The sequence below is a fragment of the Centruroides vittatus genome, unplaced genomic scaffold (genome assembly GCF_030686945.1).
Source record: "Centruroides vittatus isolate TY-2023 unplaced genomic scaffold, ASM3068694v2 contig_1109, whole genome shotgun sequence".
NCBI classification, from domain to species: domain Eukaryota; kingdom Metazoa; phylum Arthropoda; class Arachnida; order Scorpiones; family Buthidae; genus Centruroides; species Centruroides vittatus.
This window is the reverse complement of record NW_027120710.1, coordinates 198,642-219,445: the sequence shown is the minus strand read 5'-3', so window position 1 is coordinate 219,445 and position 20,804 is coordinate 198,642. Positions and strand designations below refer to the sequence as shown.

At 33.7% G+C, this 20,804-nt stretch overlaps 1 protein-coding gene across 2 annotated transcripts; it reads left to right on the top strand.

Moving 5' to 3' along the window:
* The first annotated feature begins 814 nt into the window (after positions 1–814).
* LOC136976059 (lateral signaling target protein 2 homolog) lies at positions 815–17,362 on the top strand. 2 transcript variants are annotated; one of them, XM_067271250.1, is made up of 13 exons: positions 815–953; positions 8,279–8,425; positions 9,042–9,173; positions 9,250–9,399; positions 9,478–9,530; positions 9,621–9,710; positions 12,018–12,107; positions 12,181–12,282; positions 12,367–13,629; positions 13,696–13,847; positions 15,815–16,135; positions 16,346–16,476; positions 16,615–17,362. In XM_067271250.1, the coding sequence occupies exons 1-13, from the start codon at positions 918–920 to the stop codon at positions 16,741–16,743; spliced, it is 2,796 nt and encodes a 931-aa protein (XP_067127351.1). In that variant the 5' UTR covers positions 815–917; the 3' UTR covers positions 16,744–17,362. The 2 variants fall into 2 exon arrangements, with proteins under 2 accessions (XP_067127351.1, XP_067127358.1); XM_067271257.1 differs by lacking the exon at positions 815–953 and adding an exon at positions 3,575–4,018.
* The last annotated feature ends 3,442 nt before the right edge of the window (positions 17,363–20,804 follow it).

Sequence of the window (20,804 nt, the reverse complement as noted above, 5' to 3'; positions counted from 1 at the left end):
AAAGTTTCCTGTTACTTATCCGAGAAAAAGGACTGGATTAAAGTTAAATGTTATACATTAATTTTTCCTAAAATTTAATTTTGCCGAGAGAAAAATGAAGGTGTAAACATCTGTACGACACGTCTATCGCCATACGATCAATTTATATTTAAGTAAACTTTATTCCTCTTTGTTTAATCATTGCAAAGTATTTACAGATATCTATTATTTCGAGAAATAAAAAAAAGTATGCAATCTCGGTAGATAATTGCTTAAGTATTTCGGTTAAATTCGCAATCGATCAATCGTCTCTTCGTTTCCACATCGAAATCGCATGACGTCATAAGAATGTTGTCCAGACATCATTACAAAGTGTCATCATTAATTATACTTTAATCTTTATTAATAATACTAATTTCACAATTATAACTAATTAAATGAATAAATTAAAATTAAAAAATTCAATAATTAAATTTACATAATGAATTCGGTTCGTAATTAAACCTTTCTTAGTCTCGCAGCTATCGTTATTCTTACTAAAGACGCAGGGGTCGCTGTCCTTTTTTTACTTTAAACAAATTTTGCATTTTATATATTATCGATACAACAAAATATATTTGACTTTTTTTTTTTTTTTAATCGTTTAATACTTCGTACGAAGCGAGAACGAGATGGAAGACGTAGACGACGCCATTTAACTATTATCTGCTGACGTAATTGCGTGTGCGGAATCACTTCCGCGAATATGTCGTTAGCTGACGTCACAGGACACAGAGATAGTCGATGGTTTCGCCATCTGGCGTCGACCTGAAACAACCGAAAGACAGATAGAGAAGGTAAATTACGAGATGCAGGCCGAGCAGAAGTACTGGATTGTTTTATCTCGTTTTTAGTCTTCTATCATATTTGAATTTGTTAACTGTTAACAATTTTAAAGAATGGAATCGATAAGAAAGTGGTTCTGTCGCCCAAAGGTGAGTTATTTAGTTGTGTATGTGGCAGGAAAATATCCTTGAAAAGTCAATGGTGTAGCCTTTAATATAGTAGCATCCACGCTCTCGAATATATGGCGGATTATACGATTCTAAGACATAATTTAAAGCCTCTACACTCGTTGTTTGTATATAATTATAAATTCTGTAGATCGAAACACGTTATTGCACCATTTTAATCGAACAAATGACCCAAAAATCCTTTTTGATTACTAAAATTTGCGCCCTGTTTTGACGTCAAAATTGCGTTTTTCTATCAATATGTAGCGAAATTACGAAACCAAAGCGGAAAAATATATATAAAAGTATCCCGAAGTCAATAAAATTAAATTTAAAATATTTTAAAATATTTTAATAATGTATTATCTTTTTAAATTATCGTCTTTTAAATATATTTAATTCGCACTCTGTACTTTTTATTTTTATATTGAAATTCTAGTATAAAACTTGATACCAACCTGTTCTTTAACTAATGTTATAGGTCTTATGTTAACGCGAAAAATTAAAATTCTTCTTACCGAATTATTAAATGTTATTTTAAATTAAAATAAAATAAATATTTAACTATAAAATTGTTTTATTTAATAATATATATATATTTTTACAGCTTAACAGTTAAAATTTTTTTTTTGTAAACAATTTCCCAGTGTTGTTAGACTGATCAATAAGTATAACAATGGCCCTAAATAACTGCTACTGTTCAGTCTATGAGATATTTTTCTTCTATTTTTCTTCTTAGAAATAAGCCTACAACTGTATAAACTTAATTCCTGTATATATATATCTATACAATTTTTGTTTTGTTTCTTGTTCTACATCACTATCTTCATTGATGTGTGAACTATTAAAAAAATGAGATCACTAACTTTATATATACTTTCGCGTGATTGTTTAGTTGCAGGATTAAGCTGTGAATGAACCTTTTTTTGATAATAAAAATCGGCATAGAATCGAACGGAAGGATGTAATTGAGGATGTTGTTGACATGCTTGGATAAACTTTTGTATTGCCCAACAATTCTTTCCATATTTTTGTTACTAGAAATTAAATTCGACACAAACACTTTTAAATGGAACGTAGAAGACGAATTTCTACTTCTATAAACTATTTTTTTTTTTTGTATTGTTGTTACAGTTCAATTGAAATTATGGACGATGTGCTACATTGACGAATTGAGCCCCGAAAATGTTTTTTTTTTTTTTACATAGCTTCTACCACGAGGAAATGTTATTTATAGAAAACATTCTTGCACAGTTATATTTATTTAATTTTTCCTATAAGAAAGGGTACGTTAGAGGTCCTAGTAAAGGGTGATTATCTGTTAAATAACTGGGGAGTTTCGGATGCAAGTATTTATATTTTTTAAACTTTTTTTTCCCGCTAGTTACCCGAACTGATACTTTATTAATGATAAAAATCGCGATTTTTCGAGCTAAACATAGCAGTTCCGGAAATACTCGCTTCCGTCGATTTGGGTCAAGCCGACTGCCTGTTTATGGACCCATAATAATGTCCCATATAGCAAGCGGCGGATGCAAATATCGCAGGTGATCGGTTAGCGTGCAAAAGTTTCAAAAATCGATAGAAATATGATCAATGAACGTGCTGCAAATAAATCCTCTTTCCTCGTACGAGTTCCTTGGTTGGGGATTAGTAGGACCTTCAGAACCTGTTCGTCTCTCCCTGACGTCATCACGACTGAGGTTTGATTTGCTTTGTCACGTGACCGTGCATTGCACAGTTCGGTGCTGACTTAGCCTATTTTCCGAGTGTATCGCTTGTAAAAAAATAACAGACGACGATTTCTAGCTAAAGATTAAATATAATTTATTAGTCTTACTCATCGATAGAATTGTTTGTTTAAATGTATATTTTTTAAATCGTTCGGAATGAGTGATCCTGATTGGAAGACGCGGAACACGTGAGGCAGCGATGCGGATTGTATCCGGTTACTTAGCAACTGCGTGACGTCATCCTGGACTTTAAAGGACATGACCGGATTCTGGAAGAAGTCGTCTGCTCCCAAAAAATCTAACAAATTCTATTTTGCAAAGTTATAGTTTTTTTGTTGTTATATTATTTCAGATACGTAGAAGTTTGTTATTACTACGTTAAGAATTTACGCGGATTTGTAAGATATATAATTTATGTTTTCGTACTCTGATTATTTATTAATAATAATTCAATTTTTAAAATGCAACAGCGACACGAACTCTGGCGGAGAGAGATGGAATTTTAAATTATTATTAATTTAAAAAAAAATGTTTTACGCATCTAGTGAATGTATTACTATAAAAACACTTTTATTATTTTAAATACAGTATTATTAAGTATCATTTGTAACGATATAATAAAACTTATGAAACCGGTCGTGTGCATAGTAGGTGACATAGGTGTGCCTCATCACGTACACCCACACGTCTTTCGGCTATCGAAAGGTCGCCGTAAACCGAACAAAGTAGAATTTTCTTTTTTAAACGTTTAATTATAATACTCTAGAAGTTTCCCACACGACTTTTTACAATACGCAATTTTTAAAGAATTTTTTTTTTAATCTTTGTGTCAAGCGAAGTGCGTTTCGTGTTTTTTTTTTTTTTTTTATTTTCCGTTCTTCCATCCCAGTTTTGTTTGGTACACGCTCTAAATGTTTGATGGGAGCAGCGAACTTGAAAACTTTCCGCACTAAATAGAAACAAACAGCAGCCAAACGTTAGAAAATGCTGTTAGAAAACCTGTATAGAAATCCCATTTCCTTGGTCATTGCCATCGTGGAAGAGACGAAGTGGAACAAACCAGCAATGCGCCCTTTTTTCCTATACAAAAAAAAAAAATAAAAAAGGGAGGAAACGCCTCGAAAACGGGAATATCGACAATACGGAAAGTTCCCCCGTTTCTGACGTCATGGCAGGGGAAAGGGGAACCGTCTCTCCCCGAATGACGTCAGAGGAGTCAATGCCACGATCGCTTCAGCACGAGCCCGAACGTCATTTCGATCACGTGAACGGAATATTTAATTGCGCATTAATTTTTCGGGACGTTTTTCGAAGGTATTGTTCTTTTATGTTAAGTTGGGAATGGCGTGTCTGCCGGGCATTTTGGCACGAGGAAGGTGCAACAAGTTTCGAATTTCGTGAATCACGCACTTTAACGATCAACAATAGCAATAAACTTATCGTTTATTAGTTTGCCTAGGAAAGTCCATAAAAGAGACAAATGGGGTCAGAAGGCCAAAACCATTTGGTGAGGTCAGGGATTGAAAAGATCACCACGCTAAATTAAAACGAAAGGTCGTCAATTAAAATTAGTTTACATTGAATTAATGTATCCTACCTATGAACGGGGTGGTTACTCTTTCGAGTACTGGATAATGAATGAAATTCTATTTTGTAAATGTCCCCTTATGCATTTTACGAAAAGATGTGTTATCCAATAGAGAAGCTTTGATTCCTATAATCTATAGAATTTTTCTCCCGATATTATGCAGAATCGACAAACTCCGAAACCGTTTTTAAATTAACTTAGAATTTTAATACTGGATTATAAATGATCGAATTCATTTCAAATACACGACGAAGCTTGTTAACAGGTGTAAATTGTTTATACCAAGTGTCCTAAGTCGAAAAGACAGCTGCTCAACCACGAGTTTGAATTGCAGATCTACCGCCGTGTTTTTCACCACTTTGTTCGAGTGAAAAAATAATAATGCAAGTACATCTTAATACTTTTTTGGCTTTTGAGTCCGTCTCAGAGTTTCGTCCTATTATTATAGAAAAAATAAATTCAAAATATACGTCAGAGTCATACAAGCACTTTTACCCCCACCCCGTACGGGTTTAACTAGAAGAGCTTGAGTAAATCTCTCTTTATATTTTGTTTCTTCTCTGGAAAAATTGTCGCGAAAACTCTCCTGTTCAATCAAACCAAGTGTATAGAGTCCATTATGTTGCGAAAGAGTAAATGTTAATTTTAAACATGTTCTATCTCTATGGAAATGTAATGTAAACAGAAATACTTTACCAGGTTGTTATAAATACAGTCATAAAACAGAAAACTGTAAAGTAGTCAGAATTAAACTATAATTATATAAAAACTAGTTTGTTTACACGGGATTAATTTTCAGATTGGTTTCAACGTTAGAAAATGCTCGGTTGTGTTTGTGATATTGGTTGTTCCACTTGGGTGGAATGGTACGAAGATGCAGCGGTCGTGGTGAATTTTTTTGAATGTTTGAGTAACTGTGTCAAACATTAAACAGTGTTTTTTCTCAAAAATGCTTTTGATTTTAATGCACGAAAAAGTGCTCAATGGGTAGTAATGTTAAGTACTGTACATTAATCTAAATGTTAATATTGTTTTATTTAATTCCATATGAATCGACGTAAACCCAAATTAATTCATTCTTGACACACCATAATACATACCAAGAACGCATTTTATAAAGAATAAATATAGTGTTTAGTATTAAAAATAATAAATTAATATTAAATGAATGAATGACTTGTTGGGGAATGAATCCTTCGGCCTCTGTGTAATCTTTGAATTTGGACAAATTTTTCGGCACCAGACTTGTCCAAACTCGCACTTTCGCTGTCTGTGCCAGCGTGCCTCTTGAATTTTTCGAACCCATCTCTGCCGGTCTTAAAATCACTAAGTATGCCAGCACTCGTCCCAGGTATTTTCTTAATAAGATCGGCATACAACAGTCTGGCCTTTTCGCATACGATGGCCTCCGAAACAGAATCGCAATCTAATTAATAATAACTGTTCGACGTCTTTAATTGTTTGCCATCTCTGTTTCGTTAGCACATTCACGCCTTTCGCTACATTATCCTCCTCTATTGCTTCCTTTTTTGCCACAATGGCGACTTCCCGTAAATGTGGTCAATTTCGGCAGTCTTAATGTTTAAAATTTACAAAAGCTCTACAAAAATGAAAATTAGCAACGAGTAAAAAGAATTGCTTTATGAACGTTTTAAGTATTATTTAATGCGGAATTGTATACAAACGTACGCACGACTACACCCGCGCTACTTTTGTATTAGTTTTGAACCGCACGTGAAAGTCCGTTCGACGGAATTTAGACCGTTTGATGTAATTATTTACGTCGGATGGCTAACCACCCAAAACAAATCTAATTCGGAACGTTTGTAACCGTACGTACAAAGATAAATTGCCTATTGTCTATTTAAAATATTCTTTTTCCCGGAAAAGAATCTTTTAATATTTAATCTAGAAAATATTTGTATTGCATTAATAATATATGTTGAAATCTGGTACTGCTAGATTTTTTTTTGTGTGGTGTATGTCCAATTTAGTTTTGGAATTAACTAGATATTTTGAACCAATAAGTGATATATTTTATATCTTGTGTCGAAATATAAAAGACCTACATAAATAAAATGTGTATATTCAAGCGGAGCACCCTCTTGTAAAACATCAATGCATACTCGCGCACCCTTGCATTTAAGATGTGAATAGATCATCTTAAATAAAAAAAAACACCCCTCATTATCTGTGAATTACTATATACTGTTTATGATTTTTGTATTGCAAATGGAATTATCATAAAAAGCTTGCGGGTTGACCTCATTATAATTACATATAATTCTTATTGTTTGAGGCATTTCGGTTTAGCACCGCACTAAACCTTTTGAATTTCTCTTATTGTCTCCGTTGCCAGTTTGAATTTTGATTTATTTCGTCCGTAGTATTGATATTTTGTATTATTAAAATTGCGACGAGTGTAGATTACATTTAAAAATACTTCCGTGTTTGTCTCTCTTTAGAAAAATAAGACTGTTGTAAAATAGACTTAATAATATCAGTTTCCCCCCCTGTTGTAGTGTTTTGAAGGAAAAATGGCAGGTAAATTAAAATAGTTTCTTCTCATTGAAATTTCTAATTTTTAATTTGAAATAAAACGGTTCCTCGCGGTACGAATGCAGCGATGACGAATCGTAGCTTGTTTTGCAAATCAATATTACGTAATACACTGGCGAAAAGTAATTAAAAATAACATTTTAATGGAGAATAATAGGAAATTGTGCAATTTTTTTAAAAAAAAAACAAATGTTATTTTTATATCTTACTTAAAACACCGAGCAGTAGTGTGCATTTAAGTTCTCATTGTTTTGGATTAAATTGGGTAACATAGTACTCGTAGTGTCGGATTAATATACCGGGAGGGAGGGAAAAACTGTCGTGATAACCGGGACTAAATTAGAAGCTTAAAAAAACCTAAAGGCATAAAACGTTTCCTCAAATTAAAAGGAAACATTTAATTATTTTACAAGTAGTTTTTATTTATTATACAATTTTGCCTTAAACAAATTTTTATTCCTAAGTAGTTCATTTGAATATCGGTAAAAAAAAAAAATAATGTAAGCATTTATACAGACTCAAAATAATTTAAATTTGGTAACTTACTATTAATTGCGCTTCAAATCTATTTGTAATAGATGGAAAAATCCATAGAAATTAATTTAATTTCTAGATTTGTATAAATATTTCTGCGTAAAATTAGCCTAAGAAGCGGGCTGTGTAAGAAGTATATTCTCAAAATGTTAGTTTAGTATTATAAAATACAATCTTCTGTGTAATTTATGTAATAATAATGCCTCGAAATGAAACATTAAAGTGTTTCTGTTAATGTTAAAAAAATAAATTTGAATTAATCTAAATTTTTCGTCAAACAAAGCTTCTGGTTTAATAGTGGCATTACGAGAGAATTTGGAAGAAAATATTAAGCAATATGTTTTTCTTAAGCATAATTAATGATTTTTAGCTCGTTACGTACGATAAAAACACTTTTCTAAGAAGGCACGTTACATAAGTAATGATGCAATACTCTTCTAGCTTAACTATTTAAATGTTTTTTTTTTCTTTTTAATTAAGATAAGTGTTATCTATGCAATAATCTTCGTTAAGTTTTATCTAACCCGTGATCGGGAATTAATTACGATAGTAATTTTGTGCAATTTTTGCAACCCGTGATATACAGATAATGGGGGAAAAATTCTTAAAGCGTGACTCACCGGCCTGCAGTAATAATATCCTAAATTGTAATTTAAAGATAACAAAAATACGATGACTCAGATAATGATGCCGGGCTGTTTTTCTTCATAATTTTTCTCCCCTAAATTTATCAATTGTTACCGATAATATCGATCTCATTATGATCTTAATAACGGCTTAAATAGGTCGGTTTGCGTATTGTTAAATTTCACTGTGTCATTTATAACAACAAAGCTTAAAAGTTCATTTATTACCATTTTACTGAATTAATAACATCCCTTTTTATTAACCAGAAGGATGATACTGCAAAATTATCACAGTTCTATTGGGCCGACGAAGAACTGAACATGGTAGCTGCGGAACTGGACAGCTTCGACGGTAGAACGGACCCCGATCTGTGTTCCCAACTCGTCGTCCAACTGAGACAGTGTCAGGATAAGGTACGTTTTACTATAGTGTAATGTGTAAATATAATTATATCCGAAGTTTATTAGCTTATCCAAAATGTTATGGCAGCCTTCCAGATTTAGGTCTAGGACGGGAACAAGGTCTTTCTAGAAATAGTAACCGATGGCTAATTCGGTATCACACAATGGATATCTAATGAATGGGTGGGTAAACCGAAGTTATTGAAGTTTGGAATTGAAAGAAATCTAGATTTTGATAAATAAGTAAATAAAAAATATGGGATTATATAATTAATTGCACAATAAAAAAAAACACAGGGTGTGTACAAAATTTAATTTAATAGTAAAAAATTAATTGTTTGTAAGAAGAAAGAAGGTAATTAACACACGATAAATGTGTTTATTTCTCATTAGTATGACGTGTAAGTAGAATCCAGAACAACGCACTAAGGAGGACAAGGGTATGTGTATGTATCAGTCGTTGTGGCAAAAGATGTTTCAAGGTAGTTCATTTTGAAAAAAAACCTCTTTGTACGATGCTGCCATTTTACACGACCTAATAAGTTGTTTACGATACCGTATTTGGAGGTTATTGGTACAGATTTTTTTCGTATCGAGTATCGTTTTAACGTACAATGTCTTAATTCAGGTGATTGGAATTTGTAACGAGATAATAGAGGAGGCCATTCCCAGTCAGAGGGCCAACAGAGACTTTAGGGTCAAGTTTCCCGACGACGTGCTACACGAAAATTTTGCGGGTCAACTTTGGTTCGGTGCCGAGGTGAGCGTAATTTAAAACCTGGTCGCGAAACGATCTGTTTTATTGTATTACTAAATACGTATGATTTTATTGACAGTGTCTAGCAGCTGGATCTAACATTATGAATAGAGAATTAGAAAGTGCTAGAATGAGGCCACTTGCAAAAGCAGTTACAAAATCACTAGACAATGTCCGTTGCCTCTTAAGGGAACAGTCTTTGAAAAATTCGCAAGGATATTCTGATAAAGTGATTAACATAATTTTTGATTTATTCACAATTTTTAATTGTTTTACGTTTTCTTGAAATTTCTTATTTTCTTTAAAGGTCAAAGGTGCTCTAAAAATATTTGATAGGCTTTTTGCCGAATTTGAATTGTGGTAATTGAAAGATTTTTGTGAAGTTTTTAAATTAAATTAAATTATATGAAGTTTCAACTTTTAAAATATTTAATTATATTTTTCTTCTAGTTACGTAAGTGCTATGGTTCCCGTAAAGTCGGCAAAAGAATATCATTTACAACAAGAAATTGTAATTCTGTTTTCGGAGACATTACAGAGGTGATGGATTTTCAAACCAATTTTATTTTTTTAAAAGCCAAATAAGTACTAAACCAAACAGAAATATTTCAATTCCTGGCAATTATTACCAAAAAAAATGTTTTCAACTGTTTAAAGTTGCCATATTTGCGTTTTAATACTACAATCTAGAACAGGGCTTCTTAAACTGTGGTTTACGACCCAAAATGGGATCGTGTAATTGAAGGTAGGGGTTGCAAAAAATTTGACAATGGTAAAGTTTTGTTCTACGTATTTAGGCAAAGTGGCATTTTCGGCATCGACGATTATAAAATAAAGAAAATTTGTCATTCTTGTCGTCGGTAACAATAACGAACAAATTTCACTATGTTTGTGGTGAGAAATTGAAGTATTCAATATAAATACATAACTTTCCTTTCTAAATTTTTCATTGACTTAATAACTGCGGTGACATTTGAAGATAGGGAAACTGTGCTGGCCCTGGATAGAATCGTTGGAAGCGTTATACAATATTTTGGTATGTAGCATCCACCGGCTAAACCGCCAGGTTGGTGCTCTGTAAAGCACGTGCGCAAATGCCTGCCTTACACGATTCAAACATTTTGGCGTGGAAGCTATCCCGTATTTGACAATACTGCACTTCCGTTGGGAATATGCATATACAAATTTATATTTGAATATACAATAGCAATCTTATCATTTTTTTCACGTGTAGTATACAAATTTGTAATAAGATACATAATGTGGTTATAATAAAATATTAATTTTAATTAATTCAAAGTATGTTAAAATATGAAAATAATAACACGATACGTACTTGTATTTTCTAAAATATAACTTCCGCGGCTTCCACAGATGGCACGCCGCCCGTATAATACGTGTAATTTGTCGACGTTATCCCGGTTGTAATATAAAGTGACGGTAGAATTATGAGGTAGTTTATGTAATACTCCGATAAGATTGGTTCGAACCAGCTTCGAGTCACACAAAACAAAGTCGGAAGCTGTACTCTGTACGAAAATGCCGTATCTTAATTTAGGTTCCGTACATATATGATATATAGTGTAATACTGTCTCAAAGTTTAGGTGTATCGTTAGTTTTTAAAGTATTCCAGTAAACGTATATAAATACTCCTGCATTGAAATCTGATCGGGCCGTCGGAGATTGTCGTCTATTTTGATTCTAGATATTTTACGCCGTTCCCCCTTTGGATATTTGTTATTAATTCTTAATTGTATTTGGTCTAAATTTACTAGTTTATTTCTATTTATTAGGCAGATTTATTTTATTTTCGTTTATACTTAAGTTATGGTTTTTCCATACAGATACACTCGACGGATTTATTAATTAAAAATGATAGTGGTGGTACGATTTAATTCTTTATGTAAAAATAAACAAGCACATCCATCCCTTTAGTATATACTTTTGGTTTTAATAAAAGGCAAAATAAGATCAAACAACTGTTTTGGAATACATTTTTTTATGATTTATCGCCGGAAAGTGATCTTAAACGTCATCCGTCCTTAGGTTTCGAACACACGTTTGTTCACAAATAGAAAGAACTGTAGAACTGTGTTACTGGATATAAGAATTTACAAACTGAAGCAATAAAAGTAAGTCTGTGCTGAAAAAGGTACATATAGCATGGCGTACGTATCTTTGACATACATGGCAAATGGATATGTTTTGGCATGTGTATTTGTATACCATATACTGGGAGCAGCATAACATTTTCTTGGGTAAAAGGGAATTGCAAATATAAAAAGTTTTTAAGACCTGTTCTAGAATATTACACCTCGTGAGTTAGCTTTACAAAATTTTAATTTGTGAATAAGATAAATATAGATAAAAATTTTCTTTAGCTAATAATTGGTTGGTTTGTAAGCATTAGTATTTATATTAATAATTATAGAAATTCTGTACAATTTACATAAACCAAACTGCTAAATTAAGACGACCGATCGTGTATTTATTTGTCGAAGAATGTTTTGGGTTCGGTGCAGCCGTTTTTGGCTTTCTATAACAAAGAATTATTGTTTATATTACACACCATTGCTTATATGATATTATACAAAGCTACAGATGGCTGCGTAGAGATGAATAAATATTGACTCGGTTGCCTTAATTATGCAGTGCTATTTCAATAAATTATAGATACACGCTGCACTGTATTGGTGATATAATGCTGAAAGCACTAACAACTTTAATAGTTTTTGTAATTATTACTGGACATTAAAGTAGTTCACTTTTACTATAATATACTTTTAAAAAATTTTGTATATTTATAAAGTCCAAAATATATTAAAATTGTGTTTTACATATTATAGAGCCTTGCGAATAGGATTAGTGACTCAAGATATGGTAGACGACTACGATCCGTCATTAATGTTTACTATACCGAGACTCGCTATTGTCTGGTAAGATATCCTTAAATGTACTTTTCATTTTTTTATAATATTCTTATAATGGGCTTTTTTTTCCCATATAAAGGGGACTTTTATTATACCCCGAAGGTACATTAAATGTTGACTGTGATCCAGCCGATATGTCAGAACTTTTTAGGCCTTTTTACAGCCTTCTTTATAAAATAAGGTACATTTTTCTATTAAGAATAATTTTTAATACACATAATCTGTTTTCGTATATTTAAGTAATAAATAAATTTAAATATTTCAGAGATTTGTTATGGACTTTATCACAAGTAGAATTACATTTGCTAGAAAAGATGTTGTGTAGTTTAGAGGATCCAAGGACCGTTCTGGTGTCGGAGCGCTTGTTGACTAAAGATAATCAACCCTCCTTAGATTCCGAAGATTATATAAATTTATTTTATCAAAATCATCGCAGTTGCAAACAGTTCATTCAGGACTTCTATGCATACAATTTTGGAGTTGCTCCAGAAAACGAAACGTCGAGCGGTGACGATGCTTTAAAAAGCAATGAAGCTTGGAATGAAGACTACAATCAGTTAGAAGCTAATAAAGGCGAAGAAGAAGTGGAAGTTGTGCCGGAAAATAGTATTGTATCCAGCGAACATATTACATCGCAGTCCGTCGAATTTGTATCCAGAAGTAAAGAATTTGAATCGTCGGTTGGTTTAGATATTAGTGAATGTTGTGTTCAGAAAAACTTATCTCAAGTGGATAAAGTTAGTGATGTGCCTTTAGAGGGTGAATTTTTATCGGCGCTCGAACAAAGTGACGACGTAGTGAATACTGCAAGTGATTACACAGTCCAGATTTCACAATGGACAAATTGTGATAATGATAGTAGTAATGTGACTTCTGATACAGTTCAAAGTTTTGAAAGTGAAACTGAATTGGTAGATGCGTTAGCCACTTCTTTAGCTCACAATCAGATAATGTGCCTTGAGGATAACGAAAATAATGTGGGCGAATGGTCCGAAGAATGTCTGTGCGATTCGGATGTAGCTTCTTGTTCTGCCGAAGAGATTGCTCTTTCTAGGACTTTGTTATCTCAAGTAATGCAAAGATTAGAAATTGTACCACCGCCAAGTTATGGTTCTTCACCAGAACAAGGAACGCAACCTTTAGAAATCAGACTGCTTAGTAGATCCTTCCCAGTCACTTCAATCTTCCAGAAGCCCTCGTTGCATGACCACAGTCCACAAATCCCTCCTCGTTGGAGAAGAAGAAGGAATGCCATCAGATATAAAAATAGAAAAAGAAATACATCAAATAGTAGTTGTGATAGTAATGTGACATGCAATGAAAGAAATTCCTCTAGACAGTTGTCGCAAATGTGCACGTGTCAAAAACCGGTGTATAATAGACAGCTTAGAAAATTAGTAGAGGATGAAAGTAAACCATTTAATATTCCCAAAGTTAACAGGTTACAAGATTACAGAGAACAGTCATGCTATTGTTCTAGTTGTCCCAGTATGTCAAGTGCCTCAAGTTCTGATTGGGATTGCAGCAGGTGAAAATTTTTCTTAATAATTTTGCATAATTGAAACACAGATCTCATTTTCCAATTCCTTTTCAGTCCCGATACGAGCTCCTATAATTCAGAGTGCCAAGACGATGAAGAGATTGCACTTGCTCTTCAAGCAGCCGAGATAGCTTCTCGTAACGAAGCTAGAGCAAAATTTAAAAGTAGTGATGATCTTTTACATAGGCTATTTGTTTGTATTTCAGGTAAAGAGTTTTTCCCGTTTTTTACATATTTCTACAGAGTTAATTTTCTTCATTCCATACTTCTGTAGCCATTAAATTACACAGTTGAATATAAACTGGTGAAATTATATTGTTTAGTGCTATTCTATCAATCATTAGAAACTGCTAAACATCTTATTTATACTTGTATCAAGGCATAACAGTGCTATTTAATTTTCAATACAGTAATTACTCCAAAATTTCAGTTACCTGCGAGGTCTGTTGAAAAAGTTCCTGAACTTTATTTATTACGGAAAAAATACTTACAATTTATTGGTGAGGGTCTCCTTCAAAGTATTTTCCTCCCCAACGGTGTTTCCACTTTTTGAAACAGTCCGGAGCACTTCTGGAATGCTCATAAGCTCCTTTGTCAAATTTTTCTTTATCTCAGGAATGGTGGCAAATCTTTTTCCTTTGAGCGGGTTTTTTAGTTTGGGGAATGGGAAAAAGTCGCACGGGGCCAGGTCAGGTGAGTGGGATGGGTGTAGAAGCACGGCAGTCTTGTTTTTGGCCAAAAACTCAAGTTCTGAAAGACAAATGAGCTGGTGCATCGTTGTGGTAAAAAACCACTCGCTGCTCCTCCAAAGAACAGACAAAAATGGCCTGAACTATCTCGTAACTCCAGGTAGTACTCCTTGTTGACTGTCTGGCCTGTAGGTAGATATTTGTGATGCACAACCCCCTTTGCGTTGAAAAGAACGGTCAACATCACCTTAACATTTGAGCAAACTTGTCGAGCTTTTTTTGGGGCGAGGGGTTGTTTCACCCACCATCACCATAAACCTTGGCAATCAACTCAGGAAATCCTTCACGGAAACTTTTGAGTTTCACACAATTTCACAGAACAACATTGCTCCTTCAAAGAGCTCATTTCCGCGGATCTGATTTTTCACCGTACCCCACAAACACCCCTTCACATAAATGGATCTAATCACCAAAACAAGATATCAACAAATGGATTGAAGGAGGTTATTCAAGAAGTTTCTGTGGACACAACGCCTCCAAGTGGACTAAAAAATAACCAACTGGAGGCCGCTATTCAAAAAGTTCCCGAACTCTTTGAACAGACCTACGCTGTATTTATTCAAAGAGAAGACACCTTAATTTCCACATGCTCCTCCCCATGGATTTTTTTGAAAAATAGACAACTAGAGAGACATTTATACTAACAGAACTGATTCTGTTGACATCAAGTTGTTCATTATTTATTGCACAGTAAAGTAAGTTACTGTGCAATAAATACCACAATCTTCTGTGGTAGAAGTTGGAAACACCAGATTAGATGCTCACATTTTTCCACATGCAATTGTCCTCTGTGTCATTCGAACCATTGGAAATGCAACACTTTGCAAAAAAAGTCACATGGCACTCTTTTGAGTTTTTTTTTATCCAAGTAGTAATGATAAGCTGTCCTCTTAAATATTTACTGTTACAAATATTAGTCTAATAAAATCATTAAAGCAACACAATGGAATTAGTAACAAACCTTTAGTGTTATGCATTGTATTGTGACACAGGACATCTTACATTTGAGTAAATATTCTTAAAATTACAGCTCATTACTTAATGGATATTAGCGAGGTTGAGGCCAAAGTTTTAAACGAGAAAACGTGTACGTCGGACGTTCAGTGCTGCTTTCCTGTAAGCCTAGAAGTTTGACAACGGCGTTTGGAATTTCGAGTGTGATTTCACTGACTTTCCAAACACCGTTGTCAAAATTCTAGGTTTACAGGAAAGCGGCGCCGAACGTCTGACGTACACGTTTTCGCATTTAAAACTTTGGCCTCAACCTCGCTATTATGTCAAACATTTTAATATTTTTTATACATAACACACAAGAGAATTAATAGAAATCTGACAAATACAGTATATTTAACATTAAGGTTTGTTTTAATTTTTAACAGAAATTAATTATGCCAATTAAAATAAGTTTCGAAATTCTCTTGCAGGAGTAGCCGATCAACTTCAAACCAATTATGCAAGTGACCTAAGAAATATTCTAAAAAATGTATTTGAAATGAACTGTTCGGAATCCTGTAGTACTAAGGAAAATTTGGTTCAGAAGACCGACGGCGACAACGACAGTTTATCGGAAGTCGGCGAATTCCACCAAAACAATAATATCGAAGAAGAAATCGGAGACATTTCAAACATTATTATAGATACGGAAGACACGGACAGGGACAGAACTTCCGTAGACAGTGCGGAAGAAATGGTTCCAGGCATTTCTATATCTTCTACAGACGTTCACTCGTCCGAAAATTTGCAGGGTATGTTATAAAGAGTAAAACTTCTAATAATATATTATTTTACAAAACTGTTTTTGGATATATTGCAATATACTGAAGAGGTATTTATGAAAAAAAATTAAATTATTTTGGACTTGTTTAATTATTATTAGTTGAGGGAAGCTTATGTAGGTGGAAGTATAGGTTAAGTAAAAAAGAATTAATTATATGAAATTTAAAAATGTTCAATAGCTAAGTATCAGTTCTGTTGCCTATCAGAACCTCCTCCGTGGCTTCCCGATAACCTGTCCGCACACTGTATGGCTTGCAAAGCTCCTTTCACCATCATACGTCGTCGCCATCACTGCAGAAACTGCGGAAAAGTAAGCATTTAAAAAATTTTTCTCGTTTAGGGTCTTATTCTTACTTTTAAGTGCATGACAAATTAAAAATTTTGTTAGCGTACCAAATATATCACGGAATTGGATTTCATCGAGATTTTATATATTTACTCGTTTCAGATATTTTGCTCCCGGTGTAGCTCCAATTCTGTCCCGTTACCTCGCTACGGACATAACAAACCCGTGAGAGTGTGCAATCAGTGCTTTTCTTATCAGCTAGCTTGTCTCGTGGTTAGTTCGCAGTACTGACGACGCATGTTCCTAGATACATTTGCTAATTTTCAAGTTTTATGGGTTCTTTACAAAACTTATCACATATTACTGGTAGTACATCCCAAATTGTGAGCGTATCCGGGGATACGCGTGTCAAAAACGATGTCGACATTGTGATAGTAGTGAATGTGTGTGTACGTACGTCTTCCTCCACCTAATTTTAGCAATAATTGCTCAAGTGATTTGGCAATTAGCTGTTTAATTCTCCAGGCTTTACAAAAGACATCGTAAACCTCATCTGAACAAACAAAAAAAAAAAAAACGATCTGGGGACATTTAACTTCCAAGATTTAAATGTGTAATTAGTAGCAAGTGTAGATTGTATAAATTTTCATTTCAATACTTGTGCTTTTGCATAATTTATATATATACATAATATACATATTATTTGCTAATAATTTCCTTTGTTTTCTTGGAAAATGTTGGTGAGTGTACATAATGGATCAGGAATATATATATATATAATTATGTTAAAAATTATAAAAATGTTATAAACAAGGTATATAAGAACATTCAATTTCTGTGATAAATAAATTTTTGTGAAAACTTCAGCTGCCACATTTGTTTCTATATAAACTAATCCTTGTGTGGAAAACAGGAGTGTTGGATTGCATTAATATATAGACTAGAAGTTAACCTTATTGTATATTTGATTACGAGGGTTATTTGAATAGTAGTGAGCCTACCTCCGAAGAGTTGTCAAAGTGCAACTCAGAGTGGCAATCACGCAATTCTTTTCACTTGTTCTCAACACTGTCCTTTCAGATAGTGACAATGGATGTTATGAGACTATCTTTTCCACAGTCTGCAAAGTTTAAAAAGTGCATCATACTTCAGAGGAACTACATAGAGAAGCGTTTAAGTGCAATTTCCCTTGGTCAACTTCACAGGTATGCCTCTGCTCCGCCGAATGGCACTACAGAGTACTAAGACACGATGTTCTAATCATAGGCTGGTCCATCGCCCAGTGGGCACCGAACTCCTAGACATCGAAAATCGGGCCTGGGATAAGTGCTCTGGCTCGGGTTCTGCTGGGTCCATGGGGCCACCAACCCTAATGCCTTCTTTGCTTTCATCGCTCCCAAGTCCGACCCTCTAACACGTGTTTTGGTGCGGTCAAGGCCGCACATTAGAGCACTCTACCAGAGGAGAAGGATACTCTCTGAATGGGTGGTGCGGTCCCCTTCCCAGCAAAGGAGGACCCAGCCTGGTGTAACCACCGGGCTTAAAGGTCAAAGAGACCCAGAACTACTTCCATCATGTCCTTTAAAGTCTCAAAGTTTCCTTTACTTGCTGCAAGTGTTCTAAGTACTTGGTCTGCGGGCTTTGTCCAGTCGATATGACCAGCCCTCATACGGATATCTTCCGTATGGGGGCACTCAAGTACATAGTGCCTCGCGTTGCCGCACGGGCACCCACAGGAGCATTCACAGGTATGCTCAGTATATTTCAAATAACCCTCGCAAGCATTATTAATTTTTCTGCTGGATGTGTCTTCTCTAAGCACGAAGCATTATCAAAATGCAAACAAGTTGCCGTAGATTAAAAATCAACCGTTAGTTTTTTTATTTTGAAATAACTTGCATGCGATTCGTGGTTTCGGAAATCTTTATTTACTTTTCTAAGTCACATGCTATACATCAAATATTTATTAAGAATAAAATTGTGGAATTTTTTTTATAATACAGATGAAGATTTAAGTCGTAGCAGTCGTCTTATTTGTAGTGAATATATAAATGACTGTAAAATTCAATGTTTAGATGCCACAATATGTGGTACTATATACATTTTAAACAAATGGTAGTTTATGAAGCATGTAGATACATACATATGTTGAAATGTTTCAGACAAATTATAAGACAGTCTGTACAATTAATAACAAAAGCAACAAAAAATGGAGAAACGATGCTTAAATGTAAAATTTTCACGTTCTTAAGTTACATTCTGAGTAATAATTTACTTTACAACTCAAACGTCGAGCGACACGTTAACGGCAGTAAGATAATTCAAACGTCGGAAATCGTAATTGTACGAGTCGATCGCAAATTTGTACTCTCGATAATTTTACAAATTTCTTCCTAAAATCTTGCAGATTAATCACAAAAGTGAGAATAATAATAATAGTAGTATTGTTACATATCTATTACTAGAGGAGGAGAGGAAAATCACACAGAATATATCTAAAAATTCTATTTAAAAATATATCTGTTCTCTAAAAATTGCATATGTTAATAACTATACAAGGCTAAGGCTAATTTATAATCAACTAATCAGTAACGTTAATATATTCTGCACAATCCATACAAGTAAACGAGAGCCATTTTAACACGGTGTCGGGAAATAAAAAGCAGCTGCTCGAAGTATGCGTTTTTAACAAAATGGATCCTAGATCACTTAGCAATTTATATATAACTTTCATACCACTACATCTGGCAAAACGAAATACATACAGAACATTCTAATCTACAAAATAAAGATTGCTATCCATCACGTGCCATTTTGCTTAGATATTCTATTCGTTAGTTATCATCTCTGTTAGATATTAATGTGCATTTGCGACGGTGATGCTAACTTGTAATATAATTTAACTACTACCTTATCTATATTAATTATTCTTGATTTCTCTTCGGTCAAAAGAGAGAGAGAAATCCTACCTCTAGTAACTGTTCACCTGGCAACTCCCAACTGATGCGTTGTGAGACGAGTAAAAAAAAATTAGTGACAAAGGTACGAATTTTTACATCTCTCGTGCATTATTTTTACAAAAGTTACTCCTACTTTTCGGAAGTTTGTGCCAGTAAGCTATCGAAGAAAGAAGAGATCCACCGTTGCCTTCCGTTTTAGTAATATTCAATAATAAATTGTGCCGCAGCTCCGAAAGAAGGTTGGAAACCACCATTAATTTTACATCAGAAAATTCAAAGGAAGAAAAATATCTTAGAAGGCATCTCTCCATCATTTTGTAACAATTTCTGTAATTCTTAAAAGTGTATCATAATATAAAGAATAACAGATTGATATACTATTATTTTCCTTTTTATATATTTTTAAAATGTATAAAAATGTGACATACCTGAATTTTAAAGAACAACAATTTTTTCAGCTGGTTTTAAAATTTGTATATAGATATTATGTAAATGGAAACAATGTTTCTTCAAAAATAAGCGTAAAATATGGAGGAGTGGTGTTTCTAATCAGACGGTGGAATTTTTGGCACACGGCTAGCAACGATAAAGCACGTATCATATGCGTTACCTCATAGACGATGCAAGAGAGGAAAGGCTCGAGCGAGACTCTTGGAACTTTCTAGTTTCAATTCGACAAACGGAAAAATTATGGTGTTTGTATTATACACAAAAGGATGCGCCAGTGTTTGTTGTTTAAAAAAAAATACCGTGTTATGATTATACAATTATAGTTCACTATCAAGTACTATTCCCAACAAAAAGTTGCACTCGCCCGTCGTTTTAATTCCGACTTAGTGTGTTCGGGAAAGTAAACCATACAAATTTGAAAAACCTCGACTTGTGGGAACTTTGTGCACAACCGGCTGCAAGAGAGACTTCCCCGAATCTACTATGTTGGAATTTTGTTAAAGGGACAGACAACTGCAACTTTTTGTCGGGTTTAGAACTTTTATCTGTTCTTCAACCGTTTTATGCATTCAAACAAAGGAGGCGAAATCGACATTTTTATTCCGAGTCAAATACCAGATTTCCCGTTTAAGGTAGGAACAACGAAATACCAATGTTTTATGCTGGTCATTAGCATTTGATAGCAAAAGTAACAAATCTAGTTCTACATAATATACACACTGTACATTGAATTTCATAGCTTATTTCTTATATAAAATTAGTCTAAAAACGTAATTTGAACATATTTATTTCTAATGCATTAAATCTGCAGTTTTCTAAATTTGTAAAAATAAGCAAAATGTATCAATTAATATCTACATGCAACACACAAATTTTATATCCAAATAATAGGAAAGAAAATTCGACGCTTTGTGTTTCTTTCTCACAACAATAAGGGAAATT

Excerpts from the sequence above, each read along its gene's own strand:
- LOC136976059 (XM_067271250.1), top strand. The coding sequence starts at position 918 with ATGGAATCGATAAGAAAGTGGTTCTGTCGCCCAAAG. Across the intron at positions 9,174-9,249 it reads AACTTTGGTTCGGTGCCGAG|TGTCTAGCAGCTGGATCTAA; the intron begins GTGAGCGTAATT and ends TTTTATTGACAG. Across the intron at positions 12,108-12,180 it reads CCGAGACTCGCTATTGTCTG|GGGACTTTTATTATACCCCG; the intron begins GTAAGATATCCT and ends TCCCATATAAAG.